General features: G+C 41.5%; 2 protein-coding genes across 7 annotated transcripts in view; one reads left to right on the forward strand and one right to left on the reverse strand.

Moving 5' to 3' along the window:
- The window catches only part of macrod1 (mono-ADP ribosylhydrolase 1), a 128126-nt gene that overhangs the window by 93817 nt on the left and 8673 nt on the right, over positions 1-25636 (reverse strand). The gene's annotated exons all lie outside the window — the stretch shown is intronic.
- Positions 118-6303, forward strand: flrt1b (fibronectin leucine rich transmembrane protein 1b). 2 transcript variants are annotated; one of them, XM_042418901.1, is made up of 2 exons: positions 118-992; positions 3745-6303. In XM_042418901.1, the coding sequence occupies exon 2, from the start codon at positions 3760-3762 to the stop codon at positions 5953-5955; it is 2196 nt and encodes a 731-aa protein (XP_042274835.1). In that variant the 5' UTR covers positions 118-992; positions 3745-3759; the 3' UTR covers positions 5956-6303. The 2 variants fall into 2 exon arrangements, with proteins under 2 accessions (XP_042274835.1, XP_042274834.1); XM_042418900.1 differs by lacking the exon at positions 118-992 and adding an exon at positions 1673-1758.

Raw genomic sequence — 25636 nt, forward strand, 5'->3', positions numbered from 1 at the left:
TTTTCACACTGAGCCACGTGACTGGCCATCACAGCGCTGCTTGGAGCGGGCTACATACAGCACACAGTCATCTGGCTCTGCTGCCTCTGAAGATGATCTACATGAACTGAAAAGGAAGTGATCAAACATTTAACAGTGGAGAGTGAGGTGGTAACTGAGAGGAAAGAAGCTGGACCGCAGCTCTGCTCTCACAGCCTGTACTCTGCATGCAGCCAACCTGTCCATCACAGTCTCAAAATGTACTCCTTACATCACTGAACTGTGAATTTATGTTGTACTAATTGTTATAATACAACCTATAATAACATCAAATTTCCATAAGGACACTCTTGGATGTTTCCAAGCTATTTCTCTTTGCGCTGCTCATTAATTAAAACCACAACCTGGCTATTGAAACCAAGCGTAGCACGGCAGTGCACTATTTTTGCATGACCCACTGATTGCAAGAGTATCCAGGATTGCTTTTGACTTCGAAGAAGGAACCTTGAGCCCTTAACCATCTTCTGACTGTTTGCCCAACTGTAGCATTTGGGTGTGGAGGGGTTGTTTCAAGTTAGGCCTCTGGATGCTGGTTGAAGATGACTTGAGTTGGCAGGCTTAAAAGCCCCTTACCCAGAGACAGAGAGAGAGACAGTGAAAGAGAGAGAGAGAGAGAGAGAGAGAGCTTGGCACTAGGACACGTGCACAACACACAAATGTGGGTGCCGAGGCGGCTTTGAGCCATGCTGGTGTTGCTACTTGTGGGGCCCTGGAGTACAGGCTATCATCATCCGTATCATCATTCACCCAAGCTGAGGAAGATTCAACGGCCCCAAGGAACGAGGCTACACTTCTGAACGACCTAAAGAAGACTGGGAAACTGCACTAACACAGAGAATCCACAGCGACGTCCTCAAATCACACCTATAGACACACTAATACGCCTCTCCACAAATCCTTGATACAAGGAAAACAAAGCTGCGGCAGACGTGAAAGGCACAGAGACCAAGCAGGTTAGCGAGCCCTCTGCAATCACACCCCGGGTCGATCAGACTTTTTACACACCCTCACACATGCACACGCATGCACACCACGCCAACATCTTGCTTTCAGCTACATGATAGAAAAAAAAAACAACACACAAACACACACTGGCTCTGTACTCCAACAAAGGCTTTATTTCAGAGCATGATTGAAATGTTAGGGGAAAAAAAACACCACAAAGGGAGAGGAAGGCGAATGCGGAGGCGAGAAAACTGAGGCTGAGAGGGAGTGAGAAAGAGAAAGGGGGGTGGGGGTTGGAGAAGTAGGGGGTCTGTGTCTAAATGAAAAAGAGAAACTAAGTCGCCAAGGAGGAGAGGACAGGAGAGGAGAGAGGAGGTCTGGGCAGGAGGACTGAACCAGAGCTGATTGATCCAATCTCAGTGTGTAGGAATCAACGGACGACTGAAGAGGAAACGATAAAAGAGGATTAGAAAGAGACAGAGACAGGAGAGGAGAGGAGGAGGATGACTGCACAGACACTTCTGTAAACAAACCTAAGAGTGGATATAATGAAAGATTATGAAGGGGAGGAGGTGGTGGTGGTGGGCGGACGGGAGAGGTGGATAGCGTGAAAGATAAAGATGTAGAGATAGGAGAGCGGCGTAAGAGAGAGCGACAGTTGGAGAGAGTGAGAGAACGAGCCAGGGAAGGAAGAAGAAAAAAAAAATATCTAAGGATCATTAAGAGGATGTGTCGATAGGAAACCTTGGCATGTAGGCAAAAACACACATGCAGGTTTGTGCCAAGAGCATATTTATGAAAGGGAAGCGGGGATAGTGTGGCACCGAAGCATATGCTAGTTGATATTCATAGAGCATTCCCAATATGGTCTCAGCTTCTACCTTGACACTCCTTTCTGTGTCCATGTGTTCCTCTCCCTTACTGTTTCTGTCTCTCAAATGCCAGTGATGCTCGGAAATTTGGCTAAAAATACGATTCGGAATAGAAAAAAGTCTGGGTCCATGTTGGATTGCATGGCACACGCTCTTTTTTCCCCCCTGCATATCAAACTGCCTGTGTCGAGCTTAGACAGGGGCTGGTTGTTGCTGATACAGATCCCAGATGCACACGCAAGCATGTGCAGGTACACAAATGTTGCTATTTTTACACCTATCTAAAAGTAAAAACAACAACCAACCATTCTTTGGTACCATTCTTCTTTTTTGCAGTAAACTCAGCTGATACTGACTTGAGTCTTCACTGCCAGGAACTCATTTCCCCTCTCCTCCTCTCCTCCTCTGACTGACTGTCCAACTCTCCATCTGTCTCCTCACCACCACCACCCCCCACATCTCTTCTATTGTTGCCATCTCTTGTTTGCTTTGCATGGATTTTGACTGCAGCCAAGGGGCAATTTTGCATCTAGCACTGCGTTCACATACGAATACACACACACATAGATATCCATGCGTGCACAGAAGGGAGGAAAAAAAAAAAATACTTGCCTTTAGAAGATTTGTTTATCAAATGTGCTGTCAAATCATGTCAGGCATTTCATGTCAGGGCAAATTTTCCAGCCTCAGGCAACCCAAAAGAAAGGGTTCAAACAAGAGTGTGCCACAATGTAATCTCCACAACTTTCACCACTGTATATTATTCATATTCTATAAATAGTGCGCTGTGAATGTGAGTGAACAGAGATAATTTTATCTGAATTGTAAATTTATGTTATTGATGTCAGTGTCAGGGATTCTCTAGGAGACAAGTCATAAAACATCGACTGAGGAACGTATTAATGTTGCAGAAAAATGCTTCTCTGTAAAACATTGCGCTAAAACATTTCTGGGGATTTCAGGACGCTTTCTTGAATAATTTATAGAAATTTCACGAACAATAACAACCAAGACAAAACATGCATTATACATGTCAGCTTGTACCGAGACTCTGTTCTGTACGTGAATGCTTTGTGTTTGCTGTGTTTATTTATTTGTGTGCGCATTTCTCTGCGTATGCTTTGGTCATAACCTCAAACAGATGTGTTGTGTTTCTGAATATAGTCAGGAACCCGTGAAATCCTGCATTTCTAGAACTCCATTCACATGTATACTCTTTATAATTTCAGTGGAGAGTAAGATACAGTATAGTGCAGTCATAACAAGTTCACTACTTCTGTTGTCTTCAAAGCTATCAACGGCACTGTGAGCAATTAATCGGATTTCCTTCTCCCCAATCTCTCCTCCATTTTAGTTTCATGTCACTCACTCCATTTCAGTTAATCTCCCGGAAAAAAAATCTTCCTCCCTTATTTTTCCTCCCTGCAACTGTCACTGTCCAATTTTCTCCATCTCTGTCATCCTTTTGCTTTCTGTGATTCTTGTAATCTTCCTCGCCCACTCACTCCACCCCTCATCACTCTCTCTGCCTCTAAACGTCCATTTGTCTTCTGCTTGGTCGCTCTGACCCATATAATGCTGGACAGCTTCTCTAAAGTGCTTCTGATTATTCAATCCTCAAATCTTCTACACTAAAGTAATAAGGAAAAAACTTTACTTTTAACAGCAGGTAGAAAAAACAACCCCTCTGTCAAATAATTTTAGAGAAAGAGGTTAAATGTGTGGTTTGCCTTGGACCATATTTATCTAAAATGTCTCTCTTTTTTGCCAACAACACTTTTTTCTCTTTTGAATGTAATGATTCACTCCTCCTTTGATTTCAGATTCAGTTCGTTGCAGCTTTTGTACTTGTTTTAACCCAGTTTCCCATTTCCTCTCTTTCAATCAGGAGCTGTGCACCAACATGGCAGCTGAGAGTCTTGCTGAGCTCCGTGATTGGCTCTTTCTGCTCCTCCTGTGCCTCACCTTATTGGCTGAGGTGCTGGAACTGGCGGCAGCGGCAATTGCCATGGAGACGGGCGAGGGAGATGAGGGCATTGTTTGTCCCTTAGTGTGCCGCTGTGATGAGGGTTTTGTCTACTGCAACGACCGTGGCCTCAGTATAATTCCTCCACTTCCATTAACGGCTGCCATCCTCTACTTGCAGAGCAACCGGCTGAGTAATGCCGGGCTGCCTCCGTCACTGGAACGCAGCACTTCCATACGAGTGATTTACCTGTATGCCAACCAACTGGATGAATTCCCTATACACCTCCCGCCTTCATTACGGGAGCTCCACTTGCAGGATAATAATATACGAACGTTACCGCGATCAGCTCTGGCCAAGTTACCATTATTAGAACGTTTACACTTGGATGATAACTCTATATCCACAGTTAGCATCCAGGAGCGAGCTTTTTCTGGGACTCCACGGCTTCGACTGCTGTTTCTGTCTCGGAACCATCTGTCAAGCATCCCTGCGGGCTTGCCAGCATCCTTGGAAGAATTGCGACTAGACGACAATAGAATCAGCACCATCCCGACTCATGCCTTCCGTGGGCTATCCTCTTTGCGGCGCTTGGTCTTGGATGGGAACCTGCTGGCCAACACACGCATTGCAGACGACACCTTTTCCCGTCTTTCTAACCTAACTGAGCTGTCACTGGTCAGGAATGCCTTGCAGTCCCCGCCAGTCAACCTGCCTTCAGCTCACCTTGTGCGGCTCCATTTGCAGGACAACGGAATGACCCACATACCAAGAGGGGCCCTAGATGGGATGCGGCGGCTACAGAGGCTGGACTTGTCAGGCAACAATCTGACCAGTCTCCCTCGAGGACTTCTGAAGGACACAGAAAGCCTGGAGTTGCTGCTGCTGAGAGGAAACCCCTGGTACTGCGGCTGCAACCTTCGCTGGCTCCACGCCTGGCTACACGGCCGAGGGGCTGCAGTGACAGTCAGGGGTCTGTCCTGTCAGGGGCCCGAGGCTGTGAGAGGCCAGATCCTCAGAGACCTAACCTCCCTGATGGAGCAGTGCGAAGGCCCCCCTGCTGGTCCAAGTACTGGCATGGGGGTGAACCCACCAGATAAAGATGGAGGAGAGGATGGTGTTGGAGGGGGCCATGCGGTGGCTTCAGTTCCCCATGGCAGCACCACCACCACCTCTCTGTTGGTTCCCACACAAGGTTCCCTCTTCACCCTGCGAGCCAAGCGGCCAGGCCTGGTAATGCCTCTGCCTCCAGGTGAAGGGGGACAGGTATCTGGAGAGGCCCTGGACCTGACTGTAAAACCTCTCTCTTCGGACAGTGTGCTGGTCAGCTGGTTGTGTCCACAGCCGGCACCCTCATTCCGCCTGTCATGGCTGAGGTTGGGTAGCAGTGCAGCTCTTGGTTCCATAACAGAGACTCTTGTACCCGGAGAGAGGAGGCAGTACATCCTTACCCAGCTCACACCACGCTCCCATTACCTCATCTGCTTGCTGCCACTACGACAGGAGCCTTCCTTTGGGGGGTCAAGCATGGGGTCATCTCGAGTTGGCAGCATTGACATGGACAATAAAGACTCGTCCCCGGCCTGTGCTCAGATAGAGACTGGAGAAGCTTTGGTAAACTCCGGAGGGGAGGGGTCAGATAAGGAGGGACAGGACTCAGAGCTAACAGCCTTGCCATTGGCTGGGATCATAGGGGGTGCCACAGCATTGGTAAGCCTGCTGTTAATCTTTGGCATCTTCTGCTGGTATGGACAAAGAGCAGGTTACATGTCAGGAGACACAGGCTCATATAGCAGGGGCCGTGGTGGAAAACATTATGATGACTATGTAGAGTCGGGCACCAAGAAAGACACTTCCATCTTAGAGATCAGGGCCCCCCCTGCAGGGTTTCAGATGACAGCTATGGCCCATCAGCCCCTGCAGCCTAAGCTGGAGGATGTCACCTATATCCACACCATTTTCCCCTCTTCCTCCTCTTCCTCCCAAGCTAACGGGACCTACCGGAGCAACCACGGAGCTGGCAGCCTCAATGGCACCATCCTCAGCCAAACCAGCCACCATCATGTCACTTATGGTACCAACCGTGGCTACAGAGAGGGTGGCATCCCCGACATAGATTATGCCTACACGTGATGATACAGGGACATACTCCCTGAGCCACGAATGCCAGGTGCCATTTCTATGATGACGACCCCTTGGCCAGTGGCCATTTTGTCCTTGGTTTCCAAAGTACCCTCTGTGCCTCTGCTGGTTCAACTTTGATTGGTTTGCTAAGTAGAAAAGACTGATTTCAGCTATGTTGATTGGACATTGCTATTGAGTGACAGAAGTAACAGTCCTACTATAATATCTACTACTGTATATTACATAATACAGTAGACCCTTCTTTCTGCGCTACTTATAGTTATAAATGGTTACGTTTTCTCTTTTGGATATCTCAGTGTCTTTCAAACCTACTGTTCTTCTCAGCTCATAATAATACACAGTAACTTATTTTAAGGTTGATATACTAGGCTTAGCTGATTTAGCAGGAGATATATTTATAATATGAGGAAAAGGCACTTGATGTGTATAGAGATAGCTCTCATATCTTCCTACCAACTGTACGCTCTGTGCTGTATAGATAAAGGGATGACAGAGGGAGAAATCAATGGTTGTTATAACTCACAGATGACAATGCATCATGGTTGACATGAAAAGATGTGTTCCTAGGCCCCCCTCCCTTCCTCTGGTTTACTCCCCTCCTTTTTAATTTTTCCTCCTTTCCGCCTCTCTTTTTTTTTTTTTTTTTTAGCTGAGGCTCTTTCCTTTTATTTCTCTCGTGTCTTTTGTGGTGCCGTGAGCAGAGGACGACTTTGTTCTCGCCAAGGGAGCTGACAGCAGTGATAACAGTTCTGACAGAGACGGGAGACACAAACCACAGCATGGGGAGACTAATGAGAGGGAGAGAGAGAGCGAGAGAGTGGGGGGTGATGGATAGATGGATGGAGAGAGAAAACATAAAAGAAGACAAGGGGAGAGAGAGAGAGGGGTGCTCTGTTTTGGGGATGGAGACATTGAGTGAGGTGTGTTGGCTTGAGGCAGAGAGCTTGGACAGAAAAGGAGAGAAGAAAAGAAGATAAGTGAAAAAAGGGCGTGTGAAAAATGCAGCGGCAGGAGGTAAAAAAGCAGACAAAAGGAAAAAGGATGGGGGATCGAGGAGGGTGTGGGCGGGGTAAAAAAGAGGGGTGATAACTGGAATAATGTGACATCATCATCCAAAAAAATGGCTCAAGTTTTACCCACAGTGTATCCACTACTGCACTCTAATTCTACCCAAAAACAGAGTGATAGTTCACTGCACACTTCCTTCAAGAATTGGTGTTTTCAGCTGCCTGTGATCATTAAAGTCAAATGTTGACTCATTACATTACTATTTTTTGGTACTCTCCACCTTATTATGCATCTTCATTAAAATATAATCCCATTTACATGCCGCAGATCATGATTTTCTAAACGTTATTAGGCTAATACAAGGAAGACAAGCGTGGCAAGACAATCGAAGAAAAACGATTTCTAAGACTACAAGACAAATGACTGGCTGGAGAAGAAAGGCTCGCTCTCCCTCCCTGAATTAAAAAAAATTACAAAATAACCAAGAATACTGCATGTACCCAATTACTATTGTGGTCTGGTCTCATTATTAAATTACCTCAGCAAATTAAGTGAAAGAAACCTAATCATGCATCTTATAATAGTAACCCCATTATCTTCAGGACGCTGGTTAAACCTATTTAATTGAAAACCAGGTTTATCAGCTAATACTTTTGGTGGAAGTCGGAACTGCTGTGGTCTTATTATCTGTAATACATCTTTTCAACTTCATGAAAAAATTAGTAGTTGTAACTGTTTTTAGTTGTATTTAAAGCGACATAATACAATCCTAGGAGTGGGTGATATGAATAAAATGTAAAATGATAAAATATCCCCATCATTGTATGCAATTCTATACTGTGATATAGTGCAACTTCTGGAAAATCAAGTGATGAACTGTAGGGATAAAAGTACCTGACAGGTAATTTGACTAAACCAGCGAATTAAACACCTGACGAATTAGAACACTTTATCTAATTGCTGCAACTATCCATTATTTCCTCAATTGATTAGTTGTTTGGTCGATAAAATGTCAGAAAATGGTGAAAACTGTCAATCACTATCCTCAAATGTCTTGTTTTGTCATAAAAATATGATACAACGCCCTCAATTTACACTAATATAATGAAAACTGGGTGCTGGATCCTTAAAGTAGTCAATAATGAAAAAGAAAAGCTAGGACAGCACTCCAAATTTACTTTTTTAATTGCCACACAGACGTTTCGGGCAAGATGCCCTTTTTCGGCGTGTGTACTGGCAATTACAATTATTATCACAATTGCCAGTGAAAAAAGTAAATTTGGACAGCTGTCCTAGCTTTTCTTTTTCATTATTGTTTTGTCCCGACCAACAGACCACAACCCCAAAATATTCAGTTGTCTATCATTAAATACGAAAGAAACCAGAAAATATTCACATTTGCGAAGCTGGAATCAGAGAATTTGGACTTTTTTTCTTAAAAAATGTCTCCAAATGATCAATCAATTATCAAAATACTTGGCAATTAATGTAACAACTAATCAATTAACTAATTGATTAATTAACTAATCATTGCAGCTCTAAATAAAAATATATAAAATTCCAATATAATGATAAATCAGTCCTGCTAATTGACTTGTAACATTACTCACAATGGCTCTATACAATCAAAGATAAGGTCATTGCTTCTATTCATATAAACGTATGGCAAAATGTCTGATCTTAGATACATTTATGTCATCAAAGGTAAATATTGTCATAATGCCTCCAGCCCTATCCTGTGTGTTAAAGTGCATTAGTTGACTCAGGGCCTGCCCTTCAGCTTCGAAGGTCTCAGTTCAGGAAAGACACAGCTCTGTTAACAGGGGATCAGAGCCGGACCACTACACTGTGCAGTAAGACACACACACACACACACACACACACACACACACACACACACACACACACACACACACACACACACACACACACACACAAACAGCAAGAGGGGACATGCTTTCCAACTGCATCTCACTGACTCCACTAATATACTTTAAAGGAGGAGGAACTTCAAAGGAAAACCCACAGAACGCCAACAAACAGCCAGAGATTATAAAAGGAAGAGGAGAGGGTAGGGAAAGAAAAATAAAGAGTGAGGGTGTAGAGGGGAAGACGAGGGGGTGATTTAGATAGAGCCTGTAAGTGTTGAAACCCATTCTTACTTTCAGTAGCTCTCTTTCTCTTTTCCAACCTGTGTTACTGTATACCAGTAATATTTGAAGAGCTCCAGTGTGGGTTTTAAGTTTTTTTACGTCTGTTTTTGTTTGTGTTTTTTAAGAGCACTGAAGCTTCCTTTCATTCTGTGTAGAAATCCGTTTCCTTTAAAATGTCACCTTTGGATGTGATAATGAAAACACTATGTATAAACATAAAAATGGGTGCAAAATGCTATTCCATTTATTGGTCTGTCGTCTCTTTTTCTACACAGATGAATAAAGACTTCTCAAAAGAAAGGCAGTTTCATGACTTCTTTGTGTGTGTGTGTGTGTGTGTGTGTGTGTGTGTGTCTATGTGAGGTTCATTAAATCAGAAACAAAGGCTGGATATATCAAATAATGTACTGGAATGGCTTAAAAAAAATAAAAATCGATGGGAATCTCACATTATTAATATGATTTATGACAAGATGGAGTGGACCTCGTTAAATCGCACACACTGGATGAATACATCACGGCTATACGCTCCGGTTCAGTTTGGTAGAATGTGCAAGCTCACAGCGGACGCATGTTCAGTGTTTTTCTATCCCGAGAAGTCTGTGTGTTTCAAGACACATGAGAAACAACGTGTGTGTGTGTGTGTGTGTGTGTATGGATGTATTTATGCTGTGTGCTCCTGTGTTTGTCCGAAGACATGTCTCTCATTCTAAGTGAGTGCTAATGCTTGTGTAAGCATGGATCAATATAACGAACGGGGGAGTGTATAAGTGTCCATCTTAGAGTAACTGCATGTGATGGGTGTTTGTGAAGTAGAGCGTCAGAAAGAAATATACTGTATGTAGATAGACATGGTTTGTTATACAGTGTGTGCTGTCTGTGAGATAAAGATGATCCGTGATTATGCATGTGTGCAAAGGCGTACTGTAAATGTGTTGCAGCTGTATCTCCATGTCTGCGCTCTTAACGACAATGCCTTGAGTTCTCAACAGTCATTATGAAGGCCTTTCACTGTTGCAGTCCGTTATCTAGCGTCAAGCCCTCCAGCTTAATTATTCCGACTCATATTAAACCCAACAAAAAGATGTACATTCAGAGACTCCAGTACATGTGTGTTGGGTCTGAATTGTGTTCTTTTACTGCAACAAATGGGATCAATGTGGATTTTTCAGATATGCTTCCATTAAAGATCCCCTTCAGTCATGTTTTAAGACATAAAAATATCCTGCTAGGAATAATAATCATTAAAAAAAATCAGTTAACTAGTTAAAAATTCTTAAAATGACATCTTCTCCTTCTACCTCATTAAATAAATCCAGAATCTATGAATATTTTTAATTTCAGAAGAAGTTCGACACAAGATGTCTCTTATTTCTCTGTGAGGCTTCAAGTTTCCACATCACGCTTGTGTAAGTTGCATGTTGGACCATGATTGGGTCCAAATTAGTTGTGATGTCACAAATCTTACTCGTAGATACACGCCTTAAACTCAGCCTTTTAATGTCAAACTCTGCTCATACATCATTCTGAACAGTGAAGCTCAAACATCAAACTGAAGTAACAATAAAAAAAAGCACATTTTTGAGTGGAAAAGGACTTAAAGTTACACCAACAAGTACGTCATCGATCCAAAATGAAATACTCAGGAAGAAAGAAAAGTGCTCCAGTTTCAATGCTTTGCCTTTTACTTCAGTGCTTTTTTTGAATATTTGGACTCTATTTCTTCAAACCTGAAATTACTAATTTTTTGGCCACTTCAGGACAGCGGAAACACATTGTGAACACGACACTATCATCACCTTTTAGGTTGATAAGGTGAACTTCTTAGCAAACAGTTGCTTTTTTACATATCCAGCAGTTACAGAGCAACATTATCATAAATTTGAAGCTGTGTTTCTTTCCACAGGATGAATGTAAGTCCAATATTCACTAGTATCTACTATGGGGGGAAATATCTGACACTTCAGCTGCTAAATGCTCCACTGTGTTCACCAGATAGTTGCTGACTTGTCTGTTTGCCATTCGGTGCTGAGCAGGTAGTGTACAGTAAGTTTTTAGAGCATCTGCCCTGAAAACAGCTGCCTGCTGTGGCTGAAAACGACACTATGAGAGCAGTGAGAGTGAACAAAAACAGTAAAGTTGCAGGCGGACAGTTAAACAATGAGCTGAAACCATGAGCTATGAAAGTACATAAAGCTGAGGGGAGCTAATTCTCTGTAGGTTCATCACTATTACATTACACATCGTCATGTGATTAATTGTTCTTCTAAATATACTGTATAAACATATATATAAATATCTCTAAATATATCTATTACAGGCGCTTTTAATAAATGAGCTCAACTCAGCTATGTGCAATGAAATATTTGTTACATTTTAAACTCCGTGCTCAGTATTTTCTTGGCCGCTGTGCTGTTGAGAGTGATGTAAAGCTGCATCACAATAATGTATCTCCCAGCATTTGCATGCATTATATGCTTCTTTAGGAAAAGGTCAATGTATTCCTATGAATGCATGTATACGTTCCCCAGCTACACACGATCAACATAATATATTTCCACACCACCATGTGTGTAAAAACAAACAGCTGGTTCGGATAAAAAATGTTCATTTGAATTTCAGGTGTTATTCACTGAAGGCAAATAGTAAGAGAAAGACAAACACAAATGCATGTAAATATGCGCAAAAAAAAAGGCAAAGTGTACATCAAAACAAACAACACACATACATTTGCACACATACAGTCAAAACATCAATATCTCAAATACACACACAAAGAAAGCTTTGCTGAGGTTGAACCAGACATGCTCTGATTTACAAACCTCTACCTCTACTCTCTGCCTTCGCTGTAAATCTAACCCAGGTCTGAATTTTAACTCAATCTTAAAGTGGAAACACACGACTTCTCAACTTTCCCCCTCTAGTGTTTCAAAGTGGTATCATCGTTTGTGCCGCAGTCACAAAGACAACCAGATTGCTTTCCGCTTTCCTCAGAGTCTAATTCTGTGAAGAAATGATCACCACCACTTTGGAAATAAGAGAAAAGAGAGAAGCATGTTCACTGAAGAGGTAAATTGAAACTGTCACAATTTTATATTGAATTTGGGAACAGGCAAAAGCTACTGTAACGATGTGCACTGCATAGTAATAATATAGTTTGAGTTATGTTATTGCTTCGCACAAACAAGTAACTACAGCAGGGGTTGGCGTCAGGGTGGAGGGAGGATTAACAGAAGAAAACAGGAGAAAAAGCGAGTTTGTTCATTCATTTAGTCTATAATGGAGACATGAAAGCAGATAGAAATTCCTGAGTGTGTGTTGAGAAAAGCGAACTGAGTTGGTAGCATGTTCATGTTTTTACAAAATGAAAGAAACTGCACAACAGACACGGTGATAATGTGTTTTCTGTCCATTGATTTTCATATGAACAAGCATATCAGCCTGGATACTGGACTGGATACTGATCCAGTATTCTATGGTTGTGGGGCTGGTAGCTTAGCTAACTGATTTCTAAAGGGCTTTCTTCCAGTTAGCTACTGTAGCTAACAGGACGAAAGCCCTCTAGAAAATCAAAAGACATGTTTATTCAGGTAGTATACTTAATACAACTAAAACGTAGCGTACGCAGATATAAGTAGATATAAGAAGTGTGTTATCAGATATGACTCTGCAATATTTCACACTTATCATATAGCAATAAGACAAAAGAAAGAGGTTGGCCACCTAACAAATTACTATGAGATATAGCAACCGATAGCTACCAAAACAAAAGCACTATGCTCTTCTTCTTTTGGTGGCTCAATTATTGAGGCACTCCCTTTGTGCCATAAATCGAGCCTTTATTTTCCTGGGAGGTGGAGGACAGAATTATGTAGTGAAAGCGAGGCTCATAGGGAACCAATCTAAATGCCGATGGTGTCATTAGTGTACAGCCATTACAGTGTGCAGTCAACATTTACTTCATAATGATAAGTTAAAGCAAAAAAGTTGTCTATTTCCTCTTTAAAAGTCGTGGACAGAACCACTACAAATAAACAAGACATGGACAAACAAGCGCACCCGTACACCTCTGACTGACAGGGGACTAGTGTTCCCAGAGGACCAACGAAGCTGGATAACAAACACTGATTTGTCCTCCTCACACAGCCGCTGCAAAGAACCAGTGAAATACCTCAAAGCTATGAAGTGATCCAGCAACAGCAGCAAAACATTAAGCAGTGGTCTGAGCTCCTCTAGCAATAGACAGAGAGGACATCACTGGAATAAACAAGGCAGAGAAAAAAAACTAAAGGCAGCCTCCGGGGGATTATAGCAACACCAACTGTATGAATTAGGCTGTCTATCAGGGAGAGAGCCACTTTGGTGCCACCGCAAGACGCCTCTAGTGAGAAGGAGGGGGAAAAAAAGCATCTTCCAAGAGAACTTCTGCCATAACTACTCTGAAAGCATGTACAAAAAGATAACCAAATTGCCCCTGAATTGCAATTGTCCTCTATTCAATCTCTCATCCGTGTGCGTTTTTATCCTTTAATTTAGCTTAATTATGAGCCTATATACCACTGGAGTATTTGTAACCTTGCTGTTAGGAAAAAGAGCATCTGAAATGGAATAGAATTAAAAGCATTCATATCCTTAAGTAGTCTTTGTGCTATTTGCCTCATTATCAGTCTGAGACTGACATTACAGTCAAGTGAATAATTGATGAATTCCCTTTTTCCTCACGATAAACCATCATGCATGCAGTTTCATCTCCTGCCTACATGAGCAAACTGTGAGGAGAAACGACTTTGGGTAAGGAGTGCTCCGGGCGGTGGGATCCTGCTGGATGTGTTCCTCCAGAGCACTCAGTCTTCGCTCATGGTCGGCTTACTGCCCACCTCTCCAAGGCTACACTGGACCACACAGAGACCTCAGCACTTGTAGTTATGGCAACTTGTGATTTCTCTGGAGTACCGACCCTCAGCCTTTCTTCCGCAGAAGCAGACACATCGCAGCCAAAAAAATAAATAAATGAAATCCAGGAGCACAGTAAATTATTCATTACTTAGTTGAAAATGTCACATAGTGGACTGTGATTATACCAGAGCTCCAGCACACACAATGTGCTGCTGGACATTGCATTTGTTTAAAGGTGACTGCCTGGTTTAAGGATGGACAAAAATTCAAATTAAAAAAAAAAAAAATTACATCACGACTATCAATTAGAGCAAAACTGTTTCATTGCTCATTCTCCAACTTATAGGAATTGAAAAATAACAAACATTTAAAAGATAAAGCTGTCAATGTCTATTTTTTCCATATTATCAAGTAATCTCATCAACACCCGACAATTAATTGATCCTTCTAACAAGTATTCTCATATAGCTTATTTCTCAGTGCCAATGTTGATCAAACACATTAATGAGCCACAATGTTGTACTGGGTGACTTGTTCCTTCATTACCATGAACACGAACACTGTAGTTTATTTTGGGTCAATCTCATATACACTCTCCTGCTGGAATTATTAGATCTGATAAATCAGCCAGGCTGATATATGAGTCAATATTAGCTTATTGCAGATACAGTATTTCTGTATCAGTGAATATATTAGGCAATAAGTAACAAAGAGAGAAGTTGCAGAAGAGAAATGTAGAAGATATGTTTTTAGTAATACTTACATGGTTTGACCAAAATTAGTTTTTAACTGTTAAATGCACCTCTGAGTACATAAATTTGTTCCAAAAACAAACTCAAGGGATCCTCATCGAAAAAAAGTGTATTTTAGGTTTTGGTAAAAAAAAAAAAATATATTGATAAACACATTGTTCTCAGAATTTTTTAAAACCCATAAGTATCAGTTTTGGTATGGTCCTCAAAACTGCATCTGTCAATCTCTAGTAAATATTCACAAAAATACCCAATGTGTATTCATCCGCAGCTGGAAATAGTCCCCAACAAATGCACAATTGTCTCCTGTTTTAGTAACATTTGGTAAAAGCTACAGTACCCAGCTGTTTTAGGAAATTACTGAAAAAGGAGTAACACCTGCACATTTACTCCGAAACCACAATTTTAATCTTAATTGAAATGGACAATGTTTCGCTCCTGGTAGGATCTTCATCAGGTCAATATTTCGGGCAGGTGTGGTTAATCATTCAAACCGCCTGAGGGTGATAAACAACTCAAATCAATCAACAATTATTTGAAAAAGAGTAGAAGAACAAAAATGATACATCAACATCTTTTTCCAGTGGTGATGTATTTTAATAGCCCTGCTCCTCCGTGATGTGTGTATAATTACAACCTGTCTTAGGAAATTAAATCTTTTTTAATTAATGTATATATTTTTGACCTGTGTTGACATCTTAAATAAGAACCAATAGGCTCGGGGATGAGAGCTACAGAGAGGTTAGGGAAGTCAGAAAGTACGGAGTAACACATTGTTGGTGCAGCCCTTGTTGATAGCGAGCACACTGAAACATTAAATTTGAACATTTGCAAAATCTCAAGGGAGCACTTTCACTTCACTCACCTCCACATAATAATGTGCAAAGATTAACAAAACGCACATGCACACGCAGATAAGTGTCTCGCTCGTGCATGTGCAGACCACGATCCCATCACATGCTGTTGATCTTGCAGAAGACACCAGAAGTAAAGGGTGTAATAAATCTCTTCCCGGCCTGACGTTACCGTGATTGAGGTGTCCTTTGTATCCCAATACATCATCGTGTCCTTGACATTTTTTTATTTATTTATTTTTTTTATGAAAGACAAATTCACTCACAGTTTGCTTTCAGTTTACTCGATACCCATCAGCAAGCAAGCACCAAAATTGTAATTTCAGGGATAAATATTCTTCATTTTTAATCAGCAGACTGCGGTGTGTAAAAACTGATTTGACCAAAGAAACGTCCTTGCTTGTGTGCTGAGAACAGATGTATGTCAGCCAGGGGCCTCACAAAACATTTAAAATATGAAGACACGTTGAAAAAGCTCAATAAACCTGCTTATACGAGTCAGGTGTATCTGTGACTGTAAAAATATACTGTACATTAGAGGCTATAATATTCTCTCTTCTCTTTGCATCATCATTAGAAACTGTACAAAATGTTTGAAACAACCACTATGTTCAGCTGAGGATCTGCGAAAGCCTCTTTAAGCAACTAGATGCACTAAATATATTGTACAAACTGATGCACTGACTGATCAACCTGTTTGTCAGTCCGGCTCTGACCAGGGCTGCCTGTTCCACCCCTTGGACAATAGCAACAACAGGATAAGTGGATAAATAGCTCCTATAAATAGTCTTGTCATTTCCTAAGCTCTGATAATGCAGCAGGGCTGACAGCATGCCTGTATCGGGCACCACTTCACAACAACGCCTGATAGATCGCAATTACAAGATGGTAATTGTGTGCAGTGTGTGCAGTGTGTACTCCCTGTACTCTCTGCATGTCCGTGTGCGTGATTATGTGACAAAAGCATTGTCTGTGATGAGGACATGCGAGCAGACAATGAGGGCCCCATGTATTTGCTGGTGGAGAGAGGGGAAGAGGACTCAGGGTTAGTTAAAGCCCATTTTGAAGGTTACAATGATACACCCTTTGTATTTTGTTCACTGAGCTATGATTACAAAGATGAGAGAAAATGGAGGCTTATTGACAGGCTGTATTATATTTTATTATTCAAATAACACTGCCTACAATGAGGTAATCTTCCCCCAATGTGCTTTTAAAGGTATACTATGCAGGATTTTCCTAAAAAGCAATGTATAGACTCATACGATGGTGATTTTATCTGCAAAGACTCTGCTCTCTCCCTGTATTTTCATATTTTCTTATTATTTTGCTGTGTTCGAGACACTTCTGGGTGTCAACCTTTGAGCAGTGGGTGAGCATCCAGCCAATAACAGCACACAGGGTGTGAGGTTGGGGCTCGTAGTGTAGCGACCAGGTTACATTGCTGTCTCTGTCTCTCTCCTCTGCTGCTCTGTGTCTCTGTGTCACGGATGTATAAAGAGCTGCAGATCTGTGTGTCTGCTTGACACCAGAGAGGCCACAGCTGACAGGATGAAGCTCTGCATTCACACAAAATCCGGCAATGCGGCACCTTCCCGTAGGGTTGTGCAGAGGTGTGGGCGTGTTTATTTGTGCTTTAGAACGTAACCGCTGAAGAACAATCAGAAAAACAATGTTTTATTTATCTGATTCACGGCTTTGTTCTCACCAGCACCGTTCGCCCTCTTCATTTTCTCTCTCTTTCTCTCTGAACCGGGGAGGAGGCCCCAACTTTGAACGTGTGTGTTTATAGCCGCCAACCGACAAATCCTGCATGGTATACTTTTAATTTCCATATCAAATTTCTTCTTATTGCATCTTGTGAGTCTCAGTTCTGTTTGAAATTATTTGCACAGCTGGTTCAGTGAAACAGGGTTGAATTAGAATGTCAAAAGTCTAAATGAAAAACATCAATCACCAAAGGTTCATACACTCATTAAAAACAGTCGTTCATCAGGTGATGGTGGCCGTCTGTAGCCGTAGTGGGGTTTTTTTGGTTTTTTTTGGAGCTGCTCAAGTATTCGACCTGAGAACCCAAGGAGACAAGGACTTTGGATGCACAGCCAAAGCCTTAATACTCAGCTGATTACTTGTCTGGCACTAAAACCAATATTTGAAAAAAGGGCAGGCGGTACACTATTATCGTTATAAAGAACTGGGAATGCAGAACAATTAAAGCTATACTAAGAAGTACATTAAATGAGGCAGCATAGAAAATTGCACTCTGCCCTACACAAGCAAATAGGTACAAGGCCAACAGCTGGCTGCTTTACAGTCTGCACATTTGGTCACATTGTCAGAACCTCAGAGAACTGCTCTTATACAATATCAATAACCCTGGTCACATTTAGTCACCCATTTTGAAAGTCATATTACCCCAGAAGCTCTGGTGGGATTTTAAGATTCTTTTGTGTTTAAAGTGCTGCATGGACTGGCACCAGCTTACATCTCTGACCTCTGCAGTCTATTCTATGTCCAGACCCCTCAGATTTTTCCCGTCACTGTCACGTCTTCTCCAGTTTCAAGACCAATCTTTTTACAACTGTGTCTGGGTCCGTTCAGTTATTAAAGCAACACTTTGACATTCTGGGAAACAAACGAATTCCCGTTCTTGTCTACAGTTAGATGTAGAACCTCAAAAACTCACTAATTAACACGTTATGTCTCGTTTGTTTACTCCATACCAAAAATTAAATGTGAAAACAACAAGTTGAGGTCTTACTGGGTGGGGTTATGTTTTGGACTATTCTTCCTGTGCTACTTCGGTGCTGTGACCTCCTGGTGTCTCCACTTGATGCTGTCTACCGCACAGTGAGGCCACAACTCTGGCAGCTTGCTCTAGCTTCATATTCAGCGTACTGTCTTACTCGCGGCAAGAAAGTATTCCTTTGATATATGTGAATATTTTTTATTTAAATTATTTAATTGTATTATGAAAGTCTCTGTAAAGCACTTTTGTTGTTTTTAAATGTGCTCTATAAATAAATTGACTTAATTCTTCCAATGTCAGGTTTGAGATTGCTGCATTCAACAATTTTTGTAACTTTCTGAGATCCGACGATCACACCTACGTTACACAGGAATTAGCCAGGTGTGACGTGGTGAGAAAGGAGGCAGGGTTAGAAATTTTCTACTCAAGATCTCTTTTTTCATTCCTCACACAACTACTTGTCACTTTTCAAGTCCACAAGCCGAGTGCAAAACGCATACAGAACCCGTACGCATGAATCCCACCGGGCACGGCTGTGTCGCGTTCCGGCTGCAATGCGGTTTTGTTCCGTCCTCTGCACAGTGTCAGACCCCACCAAGATCATTTCAGAAGTGGAGCGTTTTGCTCCGGCAGCACCAGAGAGAAGAAAGCTGCCCCTCTACCTGGAGAGTAAGCCAGGGACCGGGGCAGTCATGGCAGCAGTGGTGTCATAAAATCTTGTGATTTTCCACTTTCAATATGAACTTCTCGTCGTCCATGATGACAAATATCCTCTGAGAGCCTCTGACCGGTTGACTTCTGGCCTGATGCCACCAGTTATAATGTAATGTTTATGTAGTGATGTGATATACAATCAGGAGTCTGCACAGGGTGTTTATTTTTAAAATTGCCTTTCCTGTGTCTGACTTCTTGCCCATCTCGATCTGCTCTGTGCAGCTTTACGTGGTTTCCGTCAAAAATAGACTAGGAGCGTATATTTAGCGGAGCAGAACGGAGAGCCACTTCTGGGACCCTTCTGAAACACACTGCGGTGCGTCTGGTGGGATCAAAAGCATTGAATAGAGAGGCCGCGATCAGCTCCAGCCTGGAGGGATCAAGCTGTTAATCTCTCAACCATACTTAACAAAAAAGTGGTTTGCAGTGGGTTTGTTAGATGTGTGTTTCTGAAATGTAGAATATATCTGTATCTTTCTTTCAAATTTAGTCATGTTTTCTTCACTCTGAACAATCTCCAACGGCAACAGAAACTTGTAGGAGCAAACACAAGCAGCCCGAGCTGATTAATCACAGTTTTCCCCAAACGGTATCTGCAGAGCCTGACTTGTAGTTACATTTTTGAGAAGGCACATGTCAGCTACAGCTTAACCTACGGCATTGCTTCAAAGTCTATGCATGTAGTCACTATAGGTAGGACGTGTTGTGGAAAATCATAATATAATGCAATTGTTTTGGATTATGTGTTGAAGATTTATGATGTAATACACATATACTCTCTGTATATATAAGTGCATATATACACTCACATATTCTTAATGTAATAGATATATGTTCTTTATTTGATTGCTCTATACATGTATTTTGAATCCCATATAGCCTCTCTTGTTTTTGAAACTGTTAAGCTGACATGACACAGAAGTGGAGTTGGTGACGGGCAGGGTGCCCCCGCCACTAGACAAAATCAATAGTATGCCAAGCATAAACAGACAAAGTAAATAAACCTGTGAGCTTCTCTTTAATATTATAATCAGTGATATTTTAGGGGAGTTATTGGGATAAATAAGAAAAGACCAATGAGAGATGTAGGAAGGATCAGGAGATGTGTTCGTATCATTTCATTCTAAGAGTCTAAATCAGACTGTATCGCCTGACAATGTCAGTTACTCTGCGCAGAATTAACTCAGGTCTTTAACCCTTGCGATTTGAATAAAGACCTTAAATACTCTTCTGAAAAACTTGCCTCTCAGTTTTGTGTTTTGTTAATTCTACCCCTTAACACAGAAGTATAAACAAAGCTCAAGTCCACCAATGGCTTCCCATTCAGCCCAGGTACCTACTAAGTACCACAGAATCATCTCCTGGCCCAGCAGGACTCACAACTCCGCAAAACAAACCGACACATTCGAACACAGCACTTGCATTGATGACAGTAGCTCTGATGGGCCAAGTGCTGATGATCAAGCTGACTCCTTTTCTCTTTAACTCCCTCATTCACTCCATCTCTTTCCATCTCCCACATCGGCCCAATCAGGCTAATGAGGCTCGCACTTCCTCCATCCATTCCTGCTCGCTAAAGTGCCGATTGATTGGAAGGGTGGGAAAGCTTTTAACAAGGGAGGGGTGGGAGAGAAATAATTAGCACGAATGAGCTTTTCTGCAAACTCCTTCAGTTTAGCTTTTCTTTTTCCGTTTATTTACTGACCCGGACAACATTAGGGATTAACTCTCCAAGGGTATGTTAACTTCTCAATGTCAGGGTGTAAATCTATCTGAAGCTGTAAACTGAGGCCCGTTTGTCTAATGCCGATGTCTGGCCCCTCTCAGGTCACAGCGCTCTGCGATGATGTCTAAATGGAAGAGGGAAGAAAAAAAAGACGGGGGAAGGGAGAGGATGAAACTCTAAAAGACGCACAAACCGGCGTAAAGAATTGTAGCTTTTTTCTTCCATCTTCCCTCTCAAATTGAGACACAAACTGGACACTGGAGCATCCCAGGAAAACTCGGGGCACTGAAGCGTGAGAGCTCAAAATTTTCAGTACACAGAGAGCATTGATGTCGCTGCCCAAATGACCAGTAAAGTGGTCTTTCTGACAGTTGTACCGTAATTAACTTGGACAGATCTGGACTGGAAAAACTAGAGCAGCAGCACTGTCTAAATGCACAGAGCCTCTGCAGCCTCCGAACGGCGCCCACAGCAAAGACACAGATACAAGAGGACAGAGTGGACATAACATGACTTCAGCGCTCTAACGAAAAGTGTGAGATACAAGCATCAAGATTTAAGATAGGATAAGACAAGGGTCAACAGTGTGAATGTTAGCAAACTTTAAAAAAGTAGCTGATACTTATATACATTTCAACATAAAAAAATGATGCAATTTAAAAGCTGCTTTTCAAGTGATTTTGAAGCATTTATGCCCTGATTCCTCACAGTAGGGCTCAGATCGTCTAAATTTACTCATTTACTTTACAATCAAAAATGAGCTACTTCAAGAGGGCACGTAAGAGTAATTTCATATTCCTTTGATATGTATTTTTACATCATAAGGAGGATTAAGTGAAAAATCCTCAAAAACAAATATGGAGAGAAATTACTTTAGCTTAGATAATGGTTCTCTCCAGAAGTAACTATTAATTTCACATCCACAGGTCTCTAAAGAAACTCTTTTTATTATACACAGTTTCACTACAGAAGAAAAATATTATCTTAACAGTTATGATTGAGATTATAACAGTTTACACATTTAATCCAGTGGTTTAAAATGTCCTCAGATGCCTTTGTCACTGTTGTCACTGATGTCACCCAGTGGCTCTAAAGGATTTACAATCTTCAAAATGTTGGACTTCCCTGAATGGATGACACGATCTCTACTGTAGGCTACAGCTGAAAAGACTGGAAAATTAATTTGCAATAATTTTCATGATTGATTAATCATGTAAGTAGTTTTTCAAGCAAAAATGCAAAAAAATAGCTGGTTTCAGCCTCCTATATGTGAACATATGAGAGGCTTTGTCTTACTTTACAATAAGACAATTTAAAGCATTTATACTAATTCCTGAAGTTTTGTTTTTGCCCATTGCCTGTTTGCCTGCTAGTACTCTTTTCTGTTATTTAAGACCCTGCCGTTTCCCCACCTTCAAGCACTGATCCTCACCTGCCTCATTATCAGCTCCCTCAGTATATATAAAGGTCATTTTTCCTTTGTTCTCTGCCAGATTGTCTATTGTGCTTCTGCGTCCAGTCATCCTGGTTTCTGCCTGCCTGCTTGTTATGACCATTTGCCTGCCTTTTTGGATGTCACGACCTGCCGAGCTGCCTTCTCCCGTTTGGACTGACTCCACAGTAACATACTTTGTTTTGCCCTTCAGACATAGTAAACTTTGTTTTAACTCCACTGAATCATACTCTTGAGTCCATTGTCGGTTTTACTTCACTTTCATCATCTCATATTGGATCTGAAGCATTTTTCAGACCAAACAACTGATTAAATAATCAACAAATCATTCTGAAGATTAACGAACAATGAAAATAATCTTTAGAGCTGCAATGATTAGGAGATGAACTGATTAGTCGATTACTTAATAATCGAATAATAGTTTTGAGTCTTTTTTTGAGAAAAAATGCTAAAATTCCAGCTTCTTAAATGTGAATAGTTTCTGTTTTTTCAGTCCCGATAGTAAACTGTATATCTTTGGATTGTGCACTGTTGTTTGGGACAAGACATTTTAAGTTATGTCTTGGGTTTTGGGGAACAGTGACCAACATTTTTCAGAATTTTCTGATGTTTTATAGACCAAATGACTAATCTACTAATCGATAGAATGATCGACAGATCAATCAGTAATGGAAATAATCGTTAGTTGCAGCCCTTTTTAATTGCTACCCTGCAATGAGCTAAGAAAAACTTTACCAATTTGAGAATAGTCTAATTCTGCACTGAAACCAGCTGCTCTATTCCAGACAAAACAAAGAAATATTTCAGAATCAGTGTAAACTTTATTAAGTATTCATTGTGGTGTACTGTAAGTACTCTGCCCTGCTTCTGACCCGGCCTCTCGCTGCCACTGCTTACTGTTGACCTTTATGATTAAAATCTATACAGATCAGACTTACTCAGATGGATTTTCCCCTCACACTCTTTTTATTGGCTTCTGCACAGCAAATCCTCTTTCTGCATGCCCATTTGGCAAACTCGCCACTGTTATTTTGTCCCGGTTTAGTAGCTGGTAGAGCAGAGAGGTGAGCAATGTAGGGCTAAACTTTTGACACTGCATCATATTTACACTAAAACTGAAGCAGCATCAGCAACACCAATTTGCCTCTGTAAGTGCTTGCGTGTACAGACAGCACAGACAGTTGACAGGCACATCGTGAGAATGTGTCCATTAGTGCTGCTTAACAAAGCACAAAGTCAGCGCGGTGGGGATACTGCTATAGGAACTAAAGCTAAGGAAGAACAGTTACCACAGTGGGGAGAAACTGTGCAGTTCATGAGGGATCTGTAACCTGTTCTGCATCAAAACAGCAGCTCAAGAACCAATTTTACTTTTCAAGTAAACAATACAACTCTATCTACATGAATTTTTAGTAGATCGGTTTTTATTTCATCTTGCCATAATCTAAGCATCCCTCATGCATCAAAAAACACATGCATAAATATACTCAACCCACTTTATGGTGTCTGTTTTGATGCTTTCTTAGAGCACACACACACACACACACACATATATGAAATATTTGTCTGGAATAGCAAACTTGGTGTGACATTTTGCATCTTGTAATATGTGCCTATCCTAAAAGGAGCTGACAAGAGCTCTAGGGTAGATGTATGGTAACTGCAGCAAAGAGAGAGAGAGAAAGAGAGCACACACTGAGGGGCCTTTGGGACCTCAGTAGCACGAGCAGTCTCTGTTCTGGGCTTTCCATCACCTCCTCAGACCCCGGTTACTACCAGGGAGGCTGGATGGATCACAACAACATGCCTCCCCTGATTAAAACTTTAGATAAGTGACTCGATGACAAAGTGGCAGTCATCTCAGATGAAATACAGCCTTGAAAACATTAATTCCACAGGCGAAGAAAAAAAAAAAAAACACTACTGCTGGATACAACTTGATTATACTCTTGTAAGTGCTACATGATGCACATACTTAAAACAAACAGACACCAGCACTACAGACTGGAGTAGATACTGTGGCATTCAAAGTAGATCAGTGAAAAAAATCACTTAATCCTTGGCCTGATGCTGGAAAATCCCTTATAAAGTGGTTAAGCATGCAAAGATTCCCACTGTATGTTCCCCTATTACTCCAGTCAAATGAGGAAAATGCAGCTCAGGTGAAATTTGAGAAAGAATTTTAGTCGCTCTGAAGCAATTTAGAACAACAAGTCAGGCCTGACAATCTCCTATACACATTCTAGCAGCATGGCGAAAGCAGGGATGTCTGCCAGGCTGATTCTGGCGCTAAGCACAGCGCTAAGCCCCATTGACAAAGCCAGCTAAGAATCAGTGAAGCCTTGCAGAAGAAATGTGTGACGCTGTGCCACTGTAGGGTAATGCTCTTGTAAGGGGCTCTACCTGCAGAGCCAAGGGTTCTCCTGTATTATCCTCTTAAAATCACCAAACAGGATCACTGAGCACATCCCTCTCCCCTTTCTCCTCCAGCTGTTCTAGCTGACGTCCTGCTGCCTGCCTGTCTGTCTGTCTTGGGTCCAGTCATCCGTGCCTTCCCAACGCCCCCTGTCCCTTCATCCTCTATAACCCACAGCCAGCCCCACTACAGCTATCAGCCATCATCAACCATGGATTCCTCTGGAATCAATAAAAGATGCTCCACCGCTGGGTTAAATTTATATTGCACCCGATGGAAGCATCCAAGCTCAAAAAACACTGATGTTCAATTATTGATGCCTACCCAGTGCATCTATCCTCATATAGTGCATTGTAATAATGAAAAATTAAGTTCATATTGGCGGGTTTCTGCTGTACTTTTTCTGTTGATGGCAATGTTCAATTCAAATTAAATTGTACTGTTAAAGTAAGAACATTTTATTTTTAAACATGTATTTGTTTCAGTCGTTCTTTACGTTTTACATATAACAAGCAAACACTAAAGCTCTGATTATGATATTAGATTTTTCCTCATTGCTGTACAGCGGAGGCATACCACCAACATCATGAAAAAACAATGCACTTTATGAAATAAATCTTTCACTTTCTGGGAAAAAGAGCAGATATACTATTTCACGCAGTAAGTGCTATATTTTTAATGAGCGTGGCTATTGTTAAAGTCGTCATCAACTACCTGAATTGATCACAAGATCCACGAGCTGAACAATTACTTCCTCCATATTGGCCTGAATAAAAATATATTTTTTTAATCTGGTTGTATTAGATTCAAGGAGAAGATATTCAAAAGTCTTTACACATTCACTACCGCATTGGTGCAGTAAAAAAAAAAAAAAAAGCTTCTGTTTGACTGGAGCGAGGCAGTGAGCTACCATCGCTTGACAACTCCAGCTCCAGGACTGACCAACGT

This window comes from Thunnus maccoyii, chromosome 8, assembly GCF_910596095.1.
Source record: "Thunnus maccoyii chromosome 8, fThuMac1.1, whole genome shotgun sequence".
Lineage (NCBI taxonomy): Eukaryota > Metazoa > Chordata > Actinopteri > Scombriformes > Scombridae > Thunnus > Thunnus maccoyii.